The 17,405-nt window shown below is 47.2% G+C and overlaps 2 protein-coding genes across 2 annotated transcripts; both read right to left on the reverse strand.

The window, feature by feature from the left end:
- Positions 1–8,195: 8,195 nt before the first annotated feature.
- Positions 8,196–10,912, reverse strand: LOC149326998 (uncharacterized). Its single transcript, XM_089563868.1, has one exon. The coding sequence runs from the start codon at positions 10,890–10,892 to the stop codon at positions 10,149–10,151; it is 744 nt and encodes a 247-aa protein (XP_089419994.1). The 5' UTR covers positions 10,893–10,912; the 3' UTR covers positions 8,196–10,148.
- Positions 10,913–11,418: 506 nt separating this feature from the next.
- Positions 11,419–16,736, reverse strand: LOC149326999 (uncharacterized). Its single transcript, XM_089564752.1, has 4 exons — positions 15,086–16,736; positions 13,571–13,828; positions 12,235–12,495; positions 11,419–11,462 (listed from the first exon to the last, which is right to left on the reverse strand). The coding sequence occupies exons 1-4, from the start codon at positions 16,734–16,736 to the stop codon at positions 11,419–11,421; spliced, it is 2,214 nt and encodes a 737-aa protein (XP_089420878.1).
- Positions 16,737–17,405: the final 669 nt, after the last annotated feature.

The raw sequence follows: 17,405 nt of genomic DNA on the forward strand, positions 1-17,405 counted from the left end.
CAGGATGCTTCCGTGTTTCACATTGTCGAAAGCCCCTTTCAGATCAAGGGCGAGGATGGCTTTGTCATTGTGTTGCATAGTTGTGGGTCGTATTACATCCCTGTGCAGCTGGAGAAGGACATCCTGTGCAGACATGTGAGGGCGAAACCCGAACATGGTGACTGCAAAGAAGCCCTTACTCTCCAGGTATGGAGAGAGGCGATCCCGTACCATCGTCTCCATAAGCTTGCCCGCACATGAGGTCAGTGATATGGGCCTCAGGTTGTCCGTATTCACGGCCTTACCTGTTTTAGGGATAAACGTCACAAGTGACGTTTTCCACTCGCGAGGGAGTGGACGCCCGTCCCAGATCTGGTTGATGTATTCTAATAAATGAAGGTAGGCTGAGTCCGGTAGGTTCGCCAACAGGTTCACTGTTATGTGGTCCCGTCCCGGAGCCGTACCCCGGCGCATTTTTGCTAAGGCCGCCTTAAGGTCGTGCAACTCAAAAGGGGCATCGAGTGTTTCATTAGGCCTGCCAGAGTACATGTACTCTGGCCCAGGCGGGTCCTCCATACGACAGAGATATCTGTCGCACAGAGTGTCCGCAAGTTGCGCCGTCGTACCTTGGAACCCTTGCAGAGCCCGCCGGAGCTGCTTTTGCGTCTCCCCTCTCGTTTGGGAGGGGTCGATTAGACTGCGAAAGGGACGCCACGTCCCCTTCGAGCTCATCTGATGAGCTGCGGCGTCGCAGCGTGCTATCCAATTTGAATCTGAGAGCTCAGCAGCATACGCTGCAGCCTGCTCTGTGAGTTTGGCTATGCGGTCGCGTAATTTGCGATTAGTTTTCTGCTTTTTCCACCGTTTAGTCAAGCTCCGGCGCGCCTCCCACAAATGCAGGAGGTGGGTGTCCACTGCGGGGATCTCTTCGGTGGTTTGTAGTGTTGTGACGTGTTGTTTCTGAATGTTGTATATGTGGTTAGCCCATTCCGCGTAGCCGCCGGAAAATAGTACGGAAGGGATAGTGTGATTCCGGAATTTGTGCCAATCGGTCAGCTTGGCCTGACCCCATTTTTTGCGCGCTGCCTTTGCCTCGAGTGTAATCCGGAGAAGGAGGTGATCGCTGCCTAGAGAATCTCCCAAGTTCTCCCATGCAGCCGCTCTAGCATTTTTAACGAGAGAAAGGTCTGGACACGTGTCGCGGGTTACCGAATTCCCCACTCGAGTGGGATACGCCGGGTCCGTGGGGAACGTGAGGCTGAGGGTGGAGATGAGCTCCGCCAGCTTACGTCCTCTTGCCTGTTCGAAGTGGTAGCCCCAATGAAGGCTGGGAGCATTGAAGTCTCCAACGATCACTAGAGGCTCTTTGGCTGCCAATTTTATCGCGCGAAGGAAGATTTCATTGAAAGTTACGCGCGGCTTACGCGGAGGGCAGTATATGTTGAGGATATGTATTGACGGGTCGCGGCGTCTGAGAGGCAGTACTCGGACCATTGTATATTCTTGCTCCGTACTCAAGTCTAAGTGGATGGGGAGGCGCGGTTTCTGCGACGGTGGCACACACGCTTCTTTGTCGTGCACGAAGGTCGGCTGGTTATGCCGGCGCTGCGGTATTAGCCGGGCCGACCCCCCCCCCCCCCCCTCTCTTTACCGACTATGCTGGTTTGTTCGAGGATAATTTTGAAAGGGCCAATCACCCTGAGAAAGATCCTTGCCCCCCCCCCCCCCCCCCCCCCTCGTGCGTCGTTGCTACGGGAGGCTGATTCTTTGTCCAGTGTTCGTTCTATGCACTATAGGCTGTAATTTGTGATATGTACGGTGTGTTAAAATAAGGTCATGGTGTTTCTGGGTGGCCACCCACTTTGTATACATTTGTTTTGCCCTCAGTCATGAGTGTGTTTCCAATGTTTTGTTTCTTTGCACTGTTGAATAAACTTCCCTTTTATTCAGAGCCCGGATGACTGGAATTCAGTGCCCGGATGATGGCTCTCGGTCTCGGCGTGACGTCACCACACTGCCGACAACGGGAGCTAAAAGCATTTCATGCTTAAAATTTCGAGGAACTTTAGCGGCTAAAGTGGCCAAAGGCGAAAGCCTGAGTGCTGCATTCTGCTACGCGATTGTTCACTTCACATTCTGTTGGTGCATTAATTAACTGCCAATTAATGATGCTTAATCTTCGCCTTTAGGAGAGGAACGCGACAGTGTGTTGTTGCGCAGTCCACGGAACGCCACAACTAGCCCGGCGCGATGCGTTGCCCTTTGAGCGCAACGCTTTTTGAGGAAAGGAAATGGGGCTGTAATTCTCTGTCATCTCGGTGGACACCTGAACCGCACAGTACAGGAAGGGAGGAAGCGGAGTGAAAGAACAAAGAGAAAGAGGGGCCGTAATGAAGACAATGAAAATTGTATTTGAGGAAAGAAAATTACGCAGTAACTCTCTCACATATCTCGGTGGACACCAATCGAAAATTGCATTTGAGGAAAGGAAATTGCGCAGTAACTATCTCACATATTTCGGTGGACACCCGTCAAAATTCGTGTGCAGTGATGTCACGACCATTTCGACCAATCTGAAACGCGGACAAAGTTGCTAACACGTCTTGGTCACGACAGTATGAGCCATTAAAGGCATTCGCCTTGATAACTTAATTCTTACCGTCGTTTGTTGCCTTTGTCACTGCTCAGCCCTGTCATATGTCAGCCCAATCTTTGAGATACATGGAACAATATTGCTTGCTGGCTCTCAGCTCTGACGTCACAGCCGACCACTGCCAGCGACAGGTTGCAGAATGATTAATCTCGAAATTTAACATTACAGAACATGGTCCATAGATGCGACACGCTGGTCTGTCGGTCACGTGTGACGTTACGAAACAGGAACTAGGTGACAAACCGAAGTTTGTAGTAATTATACGCATGAAGCCGTCTGTGCACGTTCAATGTTCCGCCCATGGCTGCAGCCTGGATTCAGCGTTGGGCTTTACAGCTGAGCACATACCCGTACTCGATTCAGTACAAGCCAGGGAAGGATTTAATTACTGCGGATGCCCTCAACCGCTTGCCACTACAGCGCATGCTCACAGTACGTAGATAGCGACGAAGACGCATGCGAGTTCGCTGCAAGTCGTGTCGACTCCCGTCTTCGAGGGATCTCGCCAGGCTAACAGCCCACGACGTGTTAATGAAGCAAGTTATCGAACACACTTTCAATGGCTGGCCTCGGATGGAAGTTGAAGAGAGAGAGAGAGAGAGAGAAAACTTTATTTACAGAGGAATTCGGGGCACGCCCCAGGGTCCCCGCACGACCCCACTGCACTCAAGTGTTTATGTTCCGAAGGTCCATAACACTGGCAGCACGGCCGGTGGCGATGGTCTGCACGGCCGGGACCTCCGAGCGCAGCAGGGTCTCCCAGTCCTCCCAGGTCTTGAGGTTCTCTAGGTCCCGCGGGGGAGGGTCCGCCGGGCAGAGGGAAAGGATGTGGAGGGAAGAAGCGAAGTTGAAGCCGTCTCAAGAAGTGCTGCGTGATTATATTAAAAGAAAAGACGAGCTAACGTTCAGCCGTGGATTTATTTAGGGGGGCCATCGAGTGCCGCGCGGCCAGCTATATTAGATATGGTGCACGAGACATGTAAAAGTTATCCTGCTCACTCTTCTGGTATCCATGACCCGACAGGGGCATTCAGCTCGTGTCCTATGTGCTTCCAACGAAGCAGCACGCCGCCTCGCGTTCCGATTCAAAATACATCATACCCTCCCTTGCTAGCCTAGCGAATCTTCCAAACTAGCATACGGGATACGTACCCCTTACATCGTTACCTTATATGGGCCCCTGCTCATCAGGGGTTGGCCGGAAACGAGGCAGCAGACGCAGCCGCCCGCGCGCTCTCTCACTGGGCTCTTTTAAGGCGGAAACCTTTCATGCCTCATCGTTGTAAGCAGGAGCTGTCGACAGAAATGTCACGCTTTTCAATTGGTCGAAACGGTCGTGACGTCACTGTGCGCGAATTTCCTTCGGGGCCAATTGTACTTTGGCTAGTAACCATGCAACCAATTAAAGGGATTGTATATATAGTGATGCTCCAAGTAAGTGGGAATGAGTTTAGTTAACTGCTTAATTACCCAATGAGCCTAATTAGCCTTTCTACTCAGGCCAGATAAATAAATAAAACCGTGCAGGAAATTGGTCGAGTTCGGGAATCGAACCCCGGTCTCCAGAGTGCGAGACGAGCACGCCAGCCACTCTGCCCTGCCAGCTTTTTTTTTCTTTATTGCCTGGCTTTTGCAAAGAAAATTGGACAAAACAAACATTCAACAAAACACAATAAACGCTATGTACATACGACTCGTGGTCAGCCAGCATGAATCTGGCTTCGTCTAATTAAAATTCAGGTAATGTACAGAGCGGCTCTAGTTTTGAGAGCCACTCCGGAGGGTCCGCAGCGGCCTTCTGAATGGCCAGAAACATGTCCATATTTTCGCGAAAGTAAATCCTGGCAGGTCTTGCGTCTCGGTCGCAATGGTAGCCTGCCATTCTGGAGCGCCATATACAGTGGAGGCCTGTCAGCATTATTAAGTCGAAAGGCACCCCATCCTCATTTTCAACAGATAAGCACCGAATGCCGTACGGGTCTAGCGGAAATTCTTTCTTTAAGGTTCGCTGCAACACATCCCAAAAATAAACCCCTTCCCAACAGCGTAAAAACACATGGTCTATTTTTTCCGGCTTCCTGCAAACCCTGGGAACCCCTGAGCCATGCCAGCTCGATGGTTTGGAGTGAACAAAGGCGCGTCTATTGAATACGGTGTCTTCGTTCACTCCCATCTTCCTCCCTTCCCTATACGGCAAGATTCAGGTGTCCACCGAGGTATGCGAAAGAGACACATTTCCTTTCCTCAAAAACCAATTTACCGACGAGTAAGGCATGGAACCGAACGGGCGATGGCGTTCTACGGACTCCCTGGCAGCGTTGCAAGACGCTGTCGCGTTTCACTCTTATAGGCAAAGCTTAACATCTTATACATCAGTGAAAAAAACAGCAACACCGCGCTTAAGGCTTTCGCCTCACCGCACTTTCGGTAAACAAAGTGCCCCCCTGATTTTTTCTCCACCCTACCCGATAGGGAACCCGATTTTAATCCGGTCTATATGTTCAAAGATATTACGACCTACTATCAAGATAGTCATCGCCTTTACCCTAGCCCACGTAAAGGACTCAAAAAGGCGGATGAGCGGCTCCTTCCCCCCCTTCTCACCAGTACATTGATCTGCCCGGCAGCACTAAAATATTTTGACCCTTCCGCATGCGGCAGCTGCCCGCACTGTAGAGCGGTGTCTTCTGACACCCATCACATGGTATGGGCCTGTCCCTCGAACCCGGCTGTTCCCCCCATCCTCAATCCAACCCAACCCGGGAGGACTGGGAGGTGACCCTGCTCGGCTCCCGGACGCGTTCACATTTGTTCAAAAAGAGCAAGCGGATTCTCTCGCCACAAAAACTAGGACCTGTTCTCATCTGTTGACGACCGGGCGAGGCAGAACCGCCGCGCCGCTGCTGTTCCTTGCTTTTGCACACCACATCGCCGCTCGCGGCGTACACAGATAGTGAGAAAACAGCATAAATTTACGCTGTCTACGTACCATAAGCGTATGCGTTCTTACGTACGCTAAACGGCGCGCTCGTCGAGACCGGCCGCGGCAACAGCTCTCACGTGACGTCACGTCACGCGCCGTCCCGGCGTGGGGTGACGTGGGAGCTGTTCCCGCGGCGTAAGCAAAACTGTTTATTCTAATCAAAACATACGAAATATTGCCTTGCATCTAAAAACACGCTGGTCATAACATCATCAACACATTCCGCGCACCGCTGCTGTCGCGTTTAATCGTGGGTTGCCTATGGAACATCGAGCAACCCTGCGTGTCCCTCCGACCGAATTCGCTGGGTACGCGTTGCATGTGAAAGCACTGTGCGAAAATCGCACTGCGGCGTCACCGACTAGGCGGACCATTTTCGTTCTAGTCGCAGCATGTGAAACGGCCTTCACTTTTAGTTCAGCGTATGCTTGCAGAGACGCAAAAATAAATTCAGCCTATAGTGGTGCCATCTGGCTGTCAGGGCGGGAACCATTACTGCAAACAAACCGACTCTGCTCTTAAGCCTAGCAGCGGCAGAATAATAACTCTGAATAAAAAAATAAAGGAAATTTATCATCTATACGTTTTTTTTAGCGGCGAGGTGAGAAGAAGCGAAAGACCTGTGCCCCATTTATGACCAGTGAACGCACCGAAAAAGGCAGCAACAACGCGAATTCAGTCCGAAGCGAGGGGTCCGGTTTCGAAGGGCGCCGCCATGTTTGTCTCCGCGCGGCGGAAACTGGACCGGTCGGTCTCGCAGCGCCGCTTTCCGCCCCGCACGTCTTCAAACCCTACTGAAACGAATCCGTATGCAACTATATGGAAGGCATACGGTTTCCGTACATTTTCCGCAAGGCGCATACAGAAATCAAACGGATGCCGTACGGACTTTAAGGAAGCCCATATGGATCTTATAGAAACCGTGCGGAGGTTACGGACGGTTATATGCGGAGAACATGCGGGCGTCATATGGTGTTACGGACGGCCTTATGGAATATACGGTGGGTACGGACGGCTGTGTGCGGAGAGCATATGGACTTCATAAGGTGTTAAGGACGAACTTACGGAACGTATGGAATATGGACGGATACGGACGCGGCTATATGGCCGGAGCGTACGGAGTCCTTACTGACGTCATTTACGACACATGCAGTCTGTATGCATATGCCTCTGCGCAGCACTTACGGAAACTTATCCATATGAATGGATGGTCGCAGACATATATGTATGGAAGTGGATCCGCTTGCGTAGATCTGCATCCGCATGCGTGAAGACGGAAGCGACGACAAACGCCCGTTCTTGTAAAACAATTATAACCGCTGGCCTGCCGTCACTACAACGTGACAATATATCTTGAGATATGCGGTAAAGATGCAAATTTAAGCGCGCGGTTGGACTTTCGCACACGGCTAGGAACGAGCAGCGCTACACATGTGCACGTGCGCATGCATGACGACGGACGAAACGGCGCAGAACGGTGAGCAATATGGATCGCCGCGTACCGGCGCCGGGAAGACGGCGAAGAAGCGCGGTTCAACGGCAGCTGCTGAATAATGCGCTGCCGCGGGCAGAAGCGACACTTGATCCGGCAGCGGGTATTCAGCATGTACGGGGAGCAGCGTATTCCCGCGTACGCCTGTGGTCGAGGAACCTATGAAGGCCTTTCGTCTACATCGCGTGAGAACTGAATCTTCGAAGAGCCCGCAGGGAAAAGAACCTTTTCGAATACTATGCACATTAAAGACTGCGAACAGAGAGGAGAGACTACAAACGGGTGCCACGAGGGTCCGCACTACGAAGGCACTCGCAAATACATATATATATGCTCTGTTGTTCGATATACATTATTACGGGAAACAATTAGGCCGAACGCATTTCAGCAGAAATTGCTGTAAATCAATGTGGAACGCAAAATACTCAAAAGAAAGCACTTAATTGATTCTTACAAAACTGCCAAGAAACAGTCCCAACGTTGTATGGAACCAGTAGACACCTCAGTAGCTGAGCCATATTTGCAGGCCCTTCACCATTCTGGTAAATATCCATAGAAGGCTGGAGTTGATCAGTGCACCTGCTTGTTTCAAATTAAACAGCCCCTTTCAGGAAAACCAGCAGGGTTCAATTGTGGAAAACAGCAGCGCACGAGGGCAGGATTATGAGAGAGACAACACAGACGCGGTTTCCATTATGTTGAACCAGTTATAGTCCGTAGCAGTACAGTTGTGCTACCTCAGCATTTAGCAGTCATTACTACCCGTTAGGTATATGGCCTACCTGCAGTTCAGCCGTCACGGTGTAATTATGTATAATACATTCCTTTTGTCACGTCACAGGACAGTTAGTCATGATAATGGCAAGCCCCAACACTGGAAAGCAACAGATTACATACAAGGCGTAAACAGTAATCACCGAATACATAATAATAATAATAATAATAATAATAATAATAATAATGTTTGTTTTATTGTACGAAAAGAATACAAAGTTCCAGAAGCGGGCATGTCAAAGCCATCAATGGCTTGAGGGACTATGCCTGGAAAAGTCAGCAGACGGGTGTGCAATAGCCAACTTTGACATATGCAAGGGAACAAAATGTTTGTTTTATTTCACGAAAAGAATACAGAGTTCCAGAAGTGGGCATGTCAAAGCTACCAATAGCTTCAGGGACTCGGCCCAACAACGCCAGCAGACGAGTACGCAATAGCTAACTCTGACATATGCAGAGAACCAAAAGTTGGGAAAAATCAACATCAACAAGGGACAAAATAAAAATCAACATCAGATAGGTAGCACATACATATCACAGAAATATGGACTAATACATTTTAACACGTTACATAGAACCAAGCATGCTTTTTTAATGCATTTCTTGATGTAACCAAGAATATATACTTCATCTTCAGTCACTGGACCAGAAATGTCGTACCAGCACAATTTGCACAAACAGAGTTCAGAAGCACGGAAGGCCAAGTGCTGAGAAGATGTATGAAGCATATAAACAATATTTGGTTAATTAAATAGAGGACATAACATACAAAAATGAAAAGCGCATGAGCCACATTGCACACACATACAACACAAGCGAAAAATCCCAAAAAACAAACCGGTATGAGGTCCCATCATATTGCAGTTCAGTGATACAAAAGATTGAAAAGAAATTAAAGCACAGAAAAGTTTAAACAGCACAAAATTTAGGTAGCTAATGTACTCTTTGGAGTGTACCATCAGATAGGATACAAAGAATTAGAAAATGCTTCTGCTTCCACGGACTCGCATTATTACAATGGCCATTCCTCTCAACACTTTAGTTTCAAAACAGAGGTATAACTGGCCATTAGGATCTTCAACCTTCTTGTGAAACAGTACAGCAGCCTGCACTTTACAGCAACTGAATGCACCATGACATAGAGCTCAACCTTTTGAATTAGAAGCTAGATGCCTAACTATTCAACCCCACTAGGCTCCCACATTTTACTGAAAGTAAGCTTGGACGTCTGGCAAGTTTCAAACTTTACTGAGTGTAACTGCACCCAATAAACCATAGCCACACTACATGGCACACAAATACTTGCCTATTTAACCTATCACCTGATTTTAGCCTACCCACCACTTTTCCTTCACCAGGCCAAATGTTCTCCGAAGCTAGTTTGACGAAGAAAACACTACTGTAACCGCAAGACATTTTGTACACCAGCAACTGTCCTTTCCTTTCTTTCTTTACTGCAGCGGTGGCTTAGTGGTCTCAGCATCTGATTCACATGCGGAAGGTGCGGGGTTTCATCCCCAGTGCTGCCCATCGGTGATACAATGGGTACAAGAATTCTCCTGGTCTGGTGCTCGACTTAATTAAGATGAAATACTTGGCAAATGGGTCTTTGACCCCACCTTGAGTAGAAAAAAAAACCTTTTGACATGGCTCTATTTGGCCACAGATTGTCTTGCGCTGTAAAAATCCATCATCATCAATCCTTTCCTTCTTTATTTTTTAACTGCAACGGCGGCTTGGTGAATATGAAATTCAGTCGAAGATAACTGCTGGTACTTAGGTACTTAAGGGTAATGGAATGGATTCCAAGAGAAGGCAAGCTAGCAGGGGGCGGCAGAAAGTTAGGTCAGCGGATGAGATTAAGAAGTTTGCGGGGAATACGGTGGCCGCAACTGGCGAAGGACAGGGTTAATTGGAGAGACATGGGAGAGGCCTTTGCCCTGCAGTGGGCGTAGTCAGGCTGATGATGATGATATTCCCAAGGCCGTGGGTCTAATCAGAACCATAGTGGCTGCATTTTAATAAGGCCAAAATGCAAAATTGTCTATGCATTCTACGATGTCGGTGCATGTTAAAAATCCCCAGGTGGTTGAAGTTACTCCATAGCCCCCCAGAAGCAACCGTCAATAGCCCACAGTTTTGCTTTTTCATTTAAAATTCATCAATCATATTTGTACGTTGCATTTTGTACCACTGCACTGAAAGAGGTTCTTGGTTCTGGCCAGCTTTTGTCATGTTCTATTGGTCGCTTTCTTTTAGCTGAGATGTCAGTCACGCTCAATAAGGTTTGGCAAATCACATATATACGCTGTATCATCAGCTGGTAATTCAATCAGAAGGCATGGTGCAAGGATGTCACTCAATTTCAAAACAGAAGGAGTAGTCATAAAAGACAAAAAACACTCGCTAATATGTCCTGGGAGCCTGTGTGTGCTATCTATACAAACCAGTTTCTTACAAAAAAAAACAGCACTAGTGGCTTCACAAGAGTCGTGAATTATTTCAAAAATCCTGTCAATGACAAAGTAGTCATTGTCTAATGCTTTCACTGCTGTGCTGTTGGTTTTTTTCGCTTTTCTGTACATTCTGCTGTGCAACACTGTTCCCTTAAAAGCAAAACGAAAGTGTTCATTTACAGCAATGACACGACTGAACATAGCATTCAGGGCATTGGTCTCCTCCGCTGACAGGCTAGGCGTGCGGTTGGAATAGCCCAAAAGACATGCGCCATCAATATGCGTAGCAGCAGCAATTAAAGGCTTAGCCAGTAGGGCATTGGTGAATTCTTGCACTTTTCTTTCGAAAATGTGCAGTGTCGTCATGAGCTGCAGTTGTTGCAGCATCACCGCGCGTTCCACAACCTGGTTTGGTATCCCTTTTGCACCAGTTATGGTCTTCACAAGTCTGCCGTTTCCACTTTCAAAGACAAATGCGCTGTGCCCCCACAAAGGCCCAAAGTTTTTTGCAGCTGTCACAAGATGAAGCAGCTGGTGCACATTAAAAGTCATCATACGTGGGCCGTAGAGTGTTCTTGTCCTGGACAAAAACTCTTGCAGCAAGCGACCTGCACAAAAGAGCAGCCATGCTCACTGTGAAAGATTTCCGCACAAAACCTAATCTTGTGTTTCCTTGTGATTGCGCTCTATCACACCACTGTTCCAACAAATCGGGCGTGCTTTACCATTTACAAAACATTTCTTGCAATATCTAACAAATGAAGCAAAATCAAAACTGCTAGACTTGCTTAGTTGCACTGTATAAGGCATATTAATATTCATTTGAGTGCCTATTTTTTTTTGCTTCTGAAGAGGAACTGCCACAGCGTGCATGGTAAAAGGATTGTGATGTCACCATTTTCAAGCAATTTTATATCATATAGAGTAAAAGCTCATTAGTTCGAACTTGCTAAATCAATATGCTGCTTTACTCGAACTGGCAATTTCATCCCATCAACATCAGGAAACGCGGCATCAGCACAATCCCTACCATAACCTTGTGCCCACTTCCAGAAACTTAAACTTCAGCTCTAGTCTAAGTTCAATAGCAAGCTTTGTTCAATGCCCCCTGACCTCGGATGAGTTCTGAAATTCAGACAGCACTTTTATCAAGAAAAGTCTTGAGGTAAGAAGGGACCCTTATTTCAGCAGCTTCATCTTCTTTCTTGAAACCAGGTGGGTTCCAGTTTCTCATCTTAATGTTTACCAAACTAAAAAGTGGCTGAAGGTCAGTAGCAATTCCATCAAAATAACATGGTTACGTCCTATGGAAGTTAACACTGATGAATAATTCCTCCTTTGAATATTTTTGGGGAACATGCGGCAAAGAACTTGTATTTGTGAATGAGCTTCTCAACAAAGTTTGTGCATTCATTCATGATGATGATAGACTCTCAGTCATGACAGCTTTACGTGATTTAAAGCAGTGGACTAGTTGGTGTTTACACTGGAAGGACAGAACAGTAGCACTAAAAACAGGAACGACAGGATAGAAGAAGACAACACAGGCGCTTGCGCTTGTGTTATCTTCTTCTATCTTGTCGTCCCTGTTTTGAGCGCTACTACTATATCAAACTTTATGTGAGACATGTGCGAGTGGTACATGCTGAGTGGTCCATGCTTTATGTATAGCTCCCATTTACATAATATCATTCCACCTCTATTCTATCATTCTCTATCATTCTAACACAGTTACTGTACATTTGAAGTCATGCTGCCAAACATGTTTCACAACTTCCCTTTCTCATATGTACAATTCGCTGTGAATGCTTACATACGTGCAATTTGCAGTTCAATGCATTTTTGTAGCATTATAAATGCAATACAATTTTACAGCCAATAAAATGTATAAACTTACCAGCATGATGCAGCTGTTCATCAGTCAACTCTTCCAAAAGAAGTGTGAAGACTGCTTCCACAAGCAGCATGAAGTGATTTAAATGCCGCTGGGGAAGAATGCCTAAACAACATGGCACAGCATAAAACAGCAGCCAGTGCCGCCACTCGCTTGCCTTCCAATGGCAGCGTTCTTTAATCGAACGTGGCAGCCTTGTGAAGCAGTGTGGGGGCTTGATGGCAAGCAACCTGTTGTCAAGCTGCTCCAATGTTGTCGGGCGCCCTGAAGCAAAAAGGAAGAGATGTGCAATTTAAATGCAAGTAATTGAATGAGCCAGCCAAACAACACCGCTTGCAAACCATTAAACAGCAGCATATTCCAAACTGAGCCTGTGGCTTTTTGAATGCAATGTTGTTGCTGTGTGCCATAAGAATGAAGATAGCATGAAGCTGAAGCATTCATGTTGGGAACAAATCATAAAGGTATGCCTACCCTAATGACCTTGCTTCCTGATAACAACAGGTATTTAGTTCAGGAATCCTAAGAGCAGATGTACTGCAGTTAATGCTTGACCATCAGACATAACTAGTTGAGCCCACTTATAATGATTACAGTTATAACGAGCGCTTGCCTATCAGAGGCCAGTGCTACCATTAAAACATGTATGATGGCAGTGTCATTTCGTCCAAGATAAAACAAACAACCATGGCTGCCCCACTCACAGTGAACAAGGAGGTGCTGTAAACTAGCGACACTTGTCAAACTCATGCTTGCCGCAACAAAAGAGCTGCAAGACATCTGTGACACCCCCTACCCCATACCTCGAAAGTGGCAACCCAAAAAATTAGAAAAAGCCGCATTCAGAGTACGTAACCACCAACCAAGCACGCTCTTACGGGGGGTTCAATGTCAATCAGAATATGTGTGTATTCCAGCTAGGCAAAAGAAGGAAAGAGTGAAGCAACTGTGGAAGGAAAGGCATGAGAGGTGCAAGCCAGGGGCAGCACTAACAACAGATATAATGTATGCACGTTTGCTGAACTACTAATGACAGCAATTTGGGAAATTTGAATGCCAATCATGCCGTATGCCCTGCTGGCCCCATCAGTCACGTGACAGGCACTGCCTGCCCAACTGGCTGGCTGCTTTCCGCACAGATACTGTGTATAGGCAGAGTGTGGACACTAGAGTTCACAAGCTCTGCATGCACATGTGCTGTGCTGGCTTCAATGCTCCATCAATACCATGCATCAACGATGACAAGGAGGCCGAACTACCACCGTTGGTGCGTATCACACCCCTCAAAACTGAGAAGCTTGTATGTATGCGTAACACGAATTAGTACAGTAATACCAACCTATGTAGAAGGGTTCTTGGCTGTTGCAAGAGTCAAGCCAGTTATCAGTGAGGCACCTGGTGACGCCAAGGAGCACGCAGTGCATGTACTCCACTGTCTGCCCAAAGACCACGTTGAAGTGCTTCAAGTGAGCAAGTGGCGATGGCCCCTTCACTCCATTTACTGCTTCGTTGACTTCGAGAGCAAGCTTCATTTCTCGAAGCATTCCCTTTGGTGTCCGCTCATCATTCACCGTGGCTTGCATGTATCGCTGCCCACCTGAAATAAACAGACTTTGATTTTACAACATCGCAGAAAATACAAGTGACTTGTGGGGTAAGCAGGGTTCAGCCCCGCCGCGGTGGCTCAGTGATTACGGCGCTCGGCTGCTGACATGAAAGACGCGGGTTCGATCCCGGCCGCGGTGGCTGAATTTCTTGAAGGCGAAATTCTAGAGGCCCGTGTGCTGTGCGATGTCAGTGCATGTTAAGGAACCCCAGGTGGTCGAAATTTCCGGAGCCCCCCTCTACGGCGTCTCTCATAGCCTCAGTCGCTTTGGGACGTTAAACCCCAATAAACCAAACCAAATAATATAGCAAGAGAACATTTCCCACTGATACACTACTGTCACCAACAAACTAAGGCTACCACTAGTATATATTTTTTCCTGAAAATTTACGGGCCCAAACATACCGTAATTTTCAGCAGCACATCTTCGATACTAACAGCTTCCAAAAGCTGACAGTTATACAAAAACAGCCTAAGAGTCTTCCCTTCTAAGGTGAACTCAAAAACACGATTACAGTTCAGTCACAGCTCCGCACAGCATGACGACAGCAATGGCCATTTTATTTTGCCTGTGCAAGAAGCTGAAGAACAATGAAAACTGCCTGCACGAGCTCATCAGTTTGCATGTACCCGACATACGACGCATACTTGTTAACGTTAAAAGTACACGAGCATGTACAGTGCATTAGCTTTAGCATAAAATCAAAAGCTATGAGTAAAGACTAAGTAGGTCTTTCGCCATGTCTTCTCAATATCTACATGTCTTCATGTTGGCTATGAAGAACTGCTGCAAAGGCAAAGGAGAGAATTTACCAAAGGCAAACCCTTTGACAAGTTTCGAGAACTCAAAGAAATGAATGAATGAAGTTTATGTGCAATATATTTGCCTTGTGAGGGCAGCAGAAGTATGAAAAGGCATTCAGTGGATTGGCTAACCTAGAAGAAAAGACTCGCATTCAGGGTAGGGTCAAAGGTGCAGGGCATAACATTAGCACAGAACTGCCCGTTATGCTGTAAACAAATTGTGCATAAACTCTATATCTTCAATTTCTTAAGATAAAATGCCCATTACACCTATAGCAAATTCTATACTTAATATGTGCACTCCTGATGCGAAAGTTCTGCTGCCAGAAGATATGCAATCTTCTTGCAAGGCAAGGGAGAGAATTACTTAGACTTTATTTAACAACATACTCGTATAACAACAGGTGGCCTAATAAATACATCGAACTTATCAGAGTACTTTACCTTCGAGGTGTTCTCCACAGGCGTAGCACCAGGGGCAGCCAAACATTCCGTTGAATTGCACCATGTTGCTAACGGCAGCCCGAGCAGGAGCATCTACGCAACAGCATACAGCATACACTGCTGATCTCATTGTCGTGGAAGCTTGTTCCCAGATAACACGACCCACTCTGTTCACTTCATCGACAAATTTCGTCATGAACAGGGTCATATCAGGGTGCCTTCCAAACCAAAGGCCACCAACCAAACAGTTTTTCATCCTGAGACTGGGTGGCAGCTCGTTAACCAAAAACTGTATGGGCCACACTGATGATGAAGAGGATTTGAAGACGGGGCTTCCATCTGTGTTGACAGTTAGCGTCAGGTCCATCCAGTTCAGCTGATTACTCTGGCGTAGCTCCCTGCAAATGCTGCCACTTGTGATGTCTCTCAGGGTCGTTGTTGATCTTTCAGCATCTTCTTTCAGATTGACAAGGTTGCTGTAGAGAGCAGCTTTTGTTCTTGCTATCAAAGTCTTCAGCTGCTCCTTTAAATCCATAATAACAAAAAAATTCCCCTTCGCCTTGAGTGATCTCACATCAGTTGCCAGGACACAGGCAGAGCACTTCATTTTGGATGTCCCACTCACTGGCTTGAGCAGGTTGCCACAGACGCTGCAGTAAAAAAAATGCTTGGCGACCCGCTTTGCTCTTGAAGCCCATAGCTTCCTGAACAAGTGTTTTGATCGCGGGAGCACATTTCCTCTAAAGCCAAAAAGGCCATCAATGAGAGCCAGCAGATCATCCAAAGCAACCCAAGTAAGCCCATGAGCAACAACAAAGGCCATGATCATTACAATTGCAGCTGCCTTGGTTGTCGTAGAGCCAGGTAACGTTGCTGAATCTAAGTCAGCAAAGCCAGGTGCCAGGAGCTCATTTTCATCCAAAAGTGAATCTAGGCTTTCGGCTTCCTCCTCAGATTCACTGCCACTTGTGTCGTCGTCCTCTAGGTGTTCACTGTCACTTTCATGAGTTGGGATGTCCTCATCAGACCATTCAGCATAGTCACCTGAAAGTGTAGATCTGGAGCTCGATGGCGACGGATGACGCGGTTCAGAAGTAGGTTCAACTGGTTCAACTGTGCGCTCAGTCCCGGGGATGCCCTCATTGGCCACTTCGGTTCTGTAGCCTGAAACAGGAGTATTCACACCGGACGACGGCTGCGCCAGTACACGATCGCATTCCTTCACGTGTTCAGTGCCACTTTCAAGGGTGCCCTCATCGATGCTTTCAGCACTGCGCCCGCCGGAAGGAGCAGGTGTCGAGAGAGATGGCCCTGTGTTCGCTGTCGAACTGCTGGCACTGGACGACGGCTGCGCCGGTACACGGCTGCATGTTCCCGCGTGTTCAGCACTTACAAAGGGGCCACCCTCGTAGACGCCTTCAACACAGTGCTCACCTGAAGGAGCAGATGTCGAAACTGACGACGTTTTGTCCGCGGTCGAACTACTGGCACCATGAGAGCGTTCTGAAGGATCGCCTCTTGACGCTGTCTCCCCGGAAAGAACTGCTCGTTTTCGCTGCTTTTTCCAGTAATCCGTGGACTTCGGCACGACAAATGGTTCATCTTTGTCAAGATAGCGCTTACGTGTCTTTTTCGTGGGACGAAGGCTCATTTTGCTGCTTGCTGGCTTAATAACAAACGCAGCAAGCGGTTATGGTTGCAGCAACGACGGTATGGCGCAACGACGGTAGCGACAAAGGAATGAAAATTCAGGGGGCACTTGGGTCTCTAAAGTGCTGCAAGGTGAAAGCATTTCCTGGCCACTGTTTGTTTTTATTTACTTTTTTATTTTTGATAATTTTTTTTACAATATATTTGTTGCTCCTTTTCTTAATTTTGTTGTTTTTTATTTTTATTCGACATCCTATTTTTATTGTCTTTTTATTTTTGTTTATTTTCTTATTTTTTTATTTTTATTTCCCTTTTCCTGACTTTACTCCTTTTATTTTATTTATGAAGCCCATGCATTCACTAGATGCGCCTTTATGCATGCTGGAACCTTGAGCCTTTTAAGCAGTGACGCCGGAAGGCGGACGAATCTGCCGACGCGTCTGTCGACACTACTGCCTACAGTGAACTAGAATATTCTAGTTCACTATACTCCTGCCGACGCGTCTGTCGACACGGCTGCCGACGCGTCTGCTAACGACAGTATGAGGCATTAAAGGCTTTCGCCTTAAAATGACGATAAACACCAATGTTTGTCTCTTTATAAAGGGTGGACATTACAGATCAGATAATATGATGATTATGATGCGTTGGCTAAAAACTAAGCAGTTCG

This window comes from Amblyomma mixtum, chromosome 10 (genome assembly GCF_055824585.1).
Source record: "Amblyomma mixtum isolate Tamu chromosome 10, ASM5582458v1, whole genome shotgun sequence".
In the NCBI taxonomy this organism is placed as follows: domain Eukaryota; kingdom Metazoa; phylum Arthropoda; class Arachnida; order Ixodida; family Ixodidae; genus Amblyomma; species Amblyomma mixtum.